The sequence below is a fragment of the Microtus oregoni genome, unplaced genomic scaffold (genome assembly GCF_018167655.1).
Source record: "Microtus oregoni isolate MIOR12 unplaced genomic scaffold, Mior012 000038F_ref0000394, whole genome shotgun sequence".
Lineage (NCBI taxonomy): Eukaryota > Metazoa > Chordata > Mammalia > Rodentia > Cricetidae > Microtus > Microtus oregoni.
In genome coordinates, this window is record NW_024543097.1 from 1,220,125 (window position 1) to 1,227,457 (window position 7,333).

The window sequence follows — 7,333 nt, forward strand, 5'->3', positions numbered from 1 at the left end:
AGCTAGCTCCGACTGCACAAAGGAAGCGTGGAGAGCCTATACTCCAACAGCTAAAAGGCAAGGGATTCTGTGAAGGGAGAACTTGAAGAGTCGTAAGGGAATGGCTATCAAAAGCTCCATTCTGACCCTCTCTAAACCATCCCCGTTTAAGAGGAAGCAAATTAGCCTCAATAGGCATTTCTATGTAGAAGGGGGATGGGAGAGAAGACACACTGGAACACTTAAGGTCTCCGGTATACCCACCCATAAATCATCCCAGGGTAAAGCTGTCACTCAGTATCCTCCACTTTGGCTTTTAAATGGATGGGACCCCAACATCCCCGTCTCCTCACAGTGGTGAGCAGGGCTGTGAGACACAGGAGAACAAAGACTAGTGAGTCCCTTCCGCTTACTGAGGACAGGTATAGTGGCAGTGTCTGCACTGAGATCGTTGCTTACTTTAAAATACCAAACTGCAAACAGGTAGACTGGATGATTATGTGTGCGAAGACGTGTTTATTAAGAGAACATAAAAGTGGATCTATTACAAAAAGGCTAAGTGTGTGAGTGGTGCCACTCACACGTGCTCTCGGTATTCAGCGACCGCATCGATAAAGGAAATATTCATAATCATGTAGTTCTGATTCTTTTCTACCAAGACACTGTTTCAAATAAAGAAATAGATTTACAGTAACTCACACACACACACACACACACACACAAAAGCCAGCTATTTTATCCTTTCAACGTGGTTGCCAAGGCTCCTTTGTGTCTACAAATTTCTCAGGGTGGTGCTGTTGCCAAGAAATTCTAATTCATGATAAGGTTTCCTGCAAATTGGGACAGTGGCAAACCTGCAGACGGACAGTTCCTGCAGTTTGCTTTGTCTTGCTGCTTGAGGTAGCACCTGGCAGCCCAGGCCTGTGGAAGGCAACGGAAGGGCAAGATCTCCTCACAGACCAAATCCCAGCTCTGGTACCATGAGGCTATTCCTGGAAGGCAACCATTTCTGTAGGTTTTCCCCCTAGAGATGCCCCATACCAAAAGCCCTCATAAAAAGTGTTTCAGAATGCCTGAAACCAAGATGAAATTGCGGAGTTATGGGGACACATTAGTCCTCACAGAAGCCAAGATTGCCATTAGTTTAAAACAACGGGGGATGGAGGAGGAGGAGGGAAGGATGTTCTATGATTTATTTATCTGTTTCCAGTAGCAGTGGAAAATTTTCTCCAAGCAAAAGAGAGGCCTGAAATTGACCCCATTTGCCAATTATGAATCAGCATTAACAAGGAACATAATTCCATAAGAGTTTTCAAGCAAACATGCCATGCTTCTCAATGACATGTAGCAAAGTTAAGTGCAAATAATACTTATTATCATGACTTGGGACTGCCCTCATGAAGCGGCATGCCGGGAATAAAGAATCTATAAAAATTCTAAGTCTCTATAGGGTCTGGAAGAAAATGAATGCGCTACATGAAAAGCTTTTTATTTTCTGAGTCAGCAGTCAGTTCAAAGAGTCCGACTTCTCCTGACTTTATGGACATACCTCGCTTTGCCATCAAATGGTACCCTGCACTTTATACTCTCGCTTCTGTCCTAGCCTTGACTGTTTTCAACTTTTGTGCAAACAGCTTCTGAAATATTTACTGAAAGTTTTCGAGAGCTTAGGGTTGGTAGCCTTCAGAGTTATGTCAGCTGAATCCCACAGAATAACAGACCGCATAAGCACACATGCATGATTTACAGCTACATGACAGGCAGATGTGATCTTACGTGGGCCAGGAGCTTAAGCACGCAGATAGGGGCCAGAGGTGGAGGGCTGCTTATCTGGGGTGTCCATTTGGATTTTTAATTACACCAACAACAACTTTGGGAGCTGGACCTCTGGTTGACTATCACTGCCTAAGAATCCATGTCACACACGCAGGAAACTATCACACAGCCTAAGTCTGAAGGAAGTCGACAAACAGCACCTCCTCGGTTTTCCAATGCACAGGTGTTCTTGGATTTATCATCCAAAACCATTCTCTAGAAACCAAACTGGATTATCAGTACCCCTGTTTCCCCGAGGCCAGGTATATCGTTCACTTTAAGAAAAACATCTAATAATGATTCCTCATTTGACCTCTAGAATCCGGTTGCCCCACAGCACCATCGGGAAGCTTCCTCCTGCCTGGGGTTTCTGTAGCAACCTTCTTGAGCTGTTTTGTCTTAAAATTTCACCATCTGGTTAATTGTGAACTAACAGTTGCGTAAAACCACCAGTACCCCTTAGACTCAGAAGCAAGGGGGCTTGGGGAGGGGGAGGAAGGAAGAGATAAAGGCTAAAGGTTTTGTCATGAGCATGAACTCGGGTCCTAGTTACCTTTATACAGAGCAGCTGTGCATAGAGTCAGGTGCAGGGAGCTCCTGGCCCTGGTACCCTGTTTATAAGTGCTTGCCCACAAGTTATGTTTCCATGTGGACTTGGAGAAGGGTTTTAACATGACAGAGATGGCAGTTGGAGACAGTTGAGGCAAGAAAATAAGAGAGGACATGAGAATTCCTTTGCCTGCTCATTAAAAAAAAAAAACCAAACCACTAAGCTAGAGGTTTCTAGAAGAGGGAGGAGGGAGATGAAGGAGGGAGGAGGGGGAGAGGAAGAGCAGAGCTGGCTTCTGAGGAAACAATAGATCTAATACATCCCCTAATTGTCAAGCCAATGATGTTTCCTTGAAGCTGTACCTTCTGGATTCTCTAGGCAGATCTAGAAAAGCAGGTATCCTCTAAAGAGCCCACCCCTCTCCATGAGCAGGCTTTACTACCTTGAAAACTTGAACCAAAACAAAGTTGTGTGATTCATCAGGAGGGAACATTGTAACAAATAAAGCCAACTTTCTTCCCTCCAACACTAAACAGTTAGTTGCCAACAAGGGTTGCCTGGGGCAGGCTGACTAAATCAACAGATTCCCTTCCCTAACCAGTCTAGACGGCTGTTAATACGCCACTGACTCCACACCAATGGGCTGACGCTGTGAAAAGAAGGCTGCTCAGAAAACGAAATTCTGGCAACATTTTGGCTTACTTCACAAGCGCAATGAAAAGAAGGAAAGGGATGTAGCCAGCTCCTTCATGTGACCTAGCCTTGTTAAGGATGAGAGGAAAGGATGCATGCGCCTTTGGTGTGGCTGGGTGTTTTCAGCAAAGGCCAGCAACCGCGACCATCTTCCAGTCTTCCGATTGGAATGCATGCCCTGCACAGGCTCACAGACACAGGCCACCAATACCTGGAGGAGAACTCAGCTTCTAGCCAGGCGAGAACAACTAGAAACAATAGCACCATCTGAAGAACAAGGGCTTTGCCACTGGCTCCTCATACCACGAGCTAAACATCTCTTCCTAAAGCAGCAACTGTTACACCCCAGCCTCGAGCTGGCAAATCCTGCTTTGGATCCTGGCAGAGAAAACCCAGCCGTTCATTAGCCTTAACAAGCTGCTGTCACTGAGCAGGGAAGTTACACGAGCAGCCACACACCAAGGATCGCACAGCCCTCCCCAAGGGCAAGTGGTTTTATCTTGGATGAACGGTACAAGTTCACACTCCTGACGTTCAAATCTGGAAGGTCTTCCTGGACTCTCCACTTTGCATCGTGTCCCCTCTCCCCAGCCGCCCTGCCCCCACCTACCACCATCTTTCTTGCAGAATGTCCCCTCAGCAGCTCCTAATCTGTGCTGGAAAAACCACTGTTTCCGCAGCAGACCCAGCACTTTCCACTGACCAGCACTTTCTTTATTCCACTTCACAAAGCCCCTTAAACTTGTCCCCAGTCAGGCTTCAACCTCACCTGCATGCCAAGCCAACTTGGCATCGGTACCCTTCAGCATCTTAGGAGTTTCTTAACTAGTCCTCTAAGACAAAGTCAGAAGCAAAGAAGCACACACCACCCTTTGTCCAAGGTAGAGCTAACCTGAGAGGCACCTCAAACAAAAAAGAAAAACAAGGGCACAGCATTGGCTGTTCATTCCGGAGGCGTTAGCTGGGGAAACCTACAATGCATTGTCAGCCTAAGACCCATCTTCCCATCTTCCTGTACACATCCTTAAGTGTCTTTTGTCACCTGGCATCTATTCCCACAGCTCACTTTCTAATCTAAAAATCTAGCTCCTCGCTAAATAACTGGGGAAAACATTCCGTGCCCCCCCACACACACACACAACTGACGATGGTCCTCAGTGCCAGCTGAAATAGATGAACCTGATTTAAGTACTAGGAAGGTCAGAACTCCTGAATTTGGGAGCGTGGCATCCTGTCAACCACTGCTCCTCTATACCCCCAGAAGTTCACCAGCAGGTCTCTGCTGGGGGACGGTGAGCCCGACAACGTGTGCTCAGGGCTATGTGTTGGTGACAGAAATGCTGGCAGCTAGGACCAGGACCGGCTCAGCTCAGCACACTAAGGGGTTAGGGGTGGGTGGAGAGGTAAGCGCATATGATTGTTTCAGAAAACATTTTAAACAACACACAGACAAAAATAAATAAGAAAATAAGAAAAAATTTAAAAATTCAACGCAAAGCCCACACCAACGCAGCCCCCGCGTCTCCGCCGCCGCAACACGATTTACACAAGTAATTTAAATCATTCACCTGCTGCCAGGTCTCCTCCAGGGATGGCAAAGCTGAGAAGTAGCCGGTGTCGTGGACAAGTTGTAGCTCCTGGAATATACTATAACTAGCCAACACGTCCATGCTGCTGCTGCCGGGCAAAACCGGAGGAGAAACCCTCCCCCGAGCTCAGCTGGGTCTGTTTGTTTGTCAGTCTGTCTGGCTCACCCCCCAAGAAGGCAGACATCCAGTGGCCCTTTTGTTTTGTTTTGTTTCAGTCAACTAAAAAAAGGAGAGAGAAAAAATCAATGCAGGAGAGAGGGAGAGAGGAGGTGAGAGAGGAGCGAGTGAGTGGGGTGGATGGAGCGAGGGATCCAGCGTGTACAGTGCAGATGACTGCCAGGAAAAGGGGACTTCACGGGAGCAACGATTCCCTTCCAGGGCTCTAATCACTCCAGTTCGTGGATCAGGAAAGGGGACGCAAACTCACTGACACGAAGCTGCCATCTATATCTGCAGCGCTGTTCGCTCCTAATGCAATCTTTGCTCTTTATTTTGGGAGGTTGCATTTTTTTTTCTCGCGATCGCTTCTCTCCCCCCCCCACCCCTTCCCTTCCCTCCCCACCCCCCACCCCATCCTCGCTAGTTTGTAGTCCCCCCCCCCCCTTGTCTCCTCCTCCTGCTCTTCCCCCTCCCCAAACTCCCTCCCTCCGCCGGGCTCTGCGCGCAGCCGTGGGATCTCGGAGGAGGGCGTCCATTAGGCCGCGTGTGACCATGTAAGGTAAACAGGGGGCTCATGAAGTCACTGAGGACCAATGCGGCTCTCGGAGTAGGCCCTGAGGCGGGGCCTGGCCCCGACGGCGGCCTCCGATTGGCGCGCTGCGGATCTCCCTGCTGCCTTACAAGGCGGTGCGAGGCAAGCTATTTTTAGAGGGCTATATAAGGGGGCTGAGGCGGCCGCCTTGCGGCCGGGGAGCTCGATCGCGCTGGGGAGGGCCGCTGCGACACTAGCGCTGGCTCCCGGGAGCCGGGGCGACCGGGCTTGGGCTGCGCGCTGGCCTCCGACCTTCGCTGCGGGGCTCTCCCGGGCCGCTGGTGCCCGGACCCTGTGCGGATCCGAGGGAACGGGTCGCCGCCGCGGTGGCCGATCGGGAGGTGCGATCCCTGGTGCTGGGTTGGGATGCCTCCTGCGGGTGCAGCCGGTTGAGTGGCGCAGCCGTCGGGGGGTGGGGGTCAAGTGGCTCTTTGCACTCGGCCTCCCCAACAGGCATGGGAAGGAGGGCAGCGAGGGAGAGGCCAAGCACAGGACAGCGTCACATACCCAAAAGTAAACCCCAAAAGCCCCTTCCGAATTCCCCGTGCGGTGCAGAAATGAAGAGCCAGAGGAGGAAGTGCCTCACAATGGCAGAGAACAAAGGCGCGCTGCACACAGACGCAGCCTGCGCCCGCCCCCGACGCCGCACGCTGTCCCCGCCCCGGCCCGCGCGTCTCCGTGCGCGCCGCCGATCGCCTACCGCCCTCTGGTTTCTCTGGCCGGAACTGGAGACCTGGCTGAGGCACTGGTGCCCAGCATCTTTGAGTGTGCCTGGGTAGAATTAGGGTGCAGACGGGAGCAGGCAGCTAGCTAGTGTACCTTACAGAGGTTTATCCAGGAGCTTCCTGAAGTCGTGCAAACAGCTGGGATGGTGCAGGGCTTTAGAGATGCCGAGATTCTGCAAACTCGGAGATGGAACCTGCGCGGTGCACGTGGTTAAGAGTTGCCCAGTTGCTTGACCTTAAATGGCTAGTGTGGTACAAGTTTCTCCATAATACACCGAAAGCTGGACTACTTTCGGAATGACTGCAGAATTCAGTTCTTAGGGACAAGAAACTACCTTCAATGGAAGACACAATTTCACCAATTCCAAACCTTTCCCGTTCATTGATAACAATATTGACTTTGTTCTGTAAAACAAAAAATCCCTAGCCTTCAGAGAAAATTAAACAAATTGCTAAGATTGAAGAAAAGCCGTTTTATTTATCCTTCAGTCCCTGAGATTCTGTTGATCAAACTAACCAAATTAATTTTATAATTGCTATCTTCCTGGACAAAACGCTGCCACTGCCACCTTAGCAAATGGCGGAGTCGAGTCGAGGCTTTTGCACAACAATGCCAATCTCTGCCTTTATTTGTCAAAAGAGACAAAATACTGTTTGCAATCCACCTAGTGTAGTATGTCACTATTAAAAGCACTAAATGTTAGCTGTCACTGTCTCCAGACTTTAAGCAAGGAAATTAAAGAGCATCTGAGTTAATAGGCTCCGTAGGGAACCAAGAGGGGTCTTGAAAAAGAAAGCAAGATCCCCAGCCGTTGCATTAATTTGTTAGATGGCCTCGTGCCCTACCTGGTTGTAGGACTTGGGCAGAAATCCACTGAGAGATCCTAGTGCCGAAGATGTATTCATGAGTAATAAGAGAAGAAAAAGAACTTGGATACAAGAGAAAATATCAAGGCAAGATTGCATAATTTGTTATTTAAGGCTCAGGGAAATTAAATTTTTGCATTTTTTTCTATTACCATTTTTATTTGGTTTTGTTTATTCGAGACAGGGTTTCTCTGAAGCTTGTGGCTGTCCTGGAACTCACTTTGTAGACGAGGCTGGCCTTGAACACAGAGATCCACCTGCCTCAGCCTCCTGGGAGCTGGGATTAAAGGTGTGCTCCACCACACCCAGCTTATTACCATTTTTTAAACAAAATATATCTTAACTTTTTTTTTTTTTATATTAT

The 7,333-nt window shown here is 49.0% G+C and overlaps 1 protein-coding gene across 3 annotated transcripts in view; it reads right to left on the minus strand.

Moving 5' to 3' along the window:
* Positions 1–5,140, minus strand: part of Klf7 (Kruppel like factor 7) — an 82,112-nt gene extending 76,972 nt beyond the window's left edge. For all 3 annotated transcript variants that reach the window (XM_041631859.1, XM_041631858.1, XM_041631857.1), the window contains exon 1: positions 4,606–5,140. In XM_041631859.1, coding sequence (XP_041487793.1) covers positions 4,606–4,707 — 102 coding nt within the window. In that variant the 5' untranslated portion in view covers positions 4,708–5,140. The remainder of the gene's footprint in view (positions 1–4,605) is intronic.
* Positions 5,141–7,333: the final 2,193 nt, after the last annotated feature.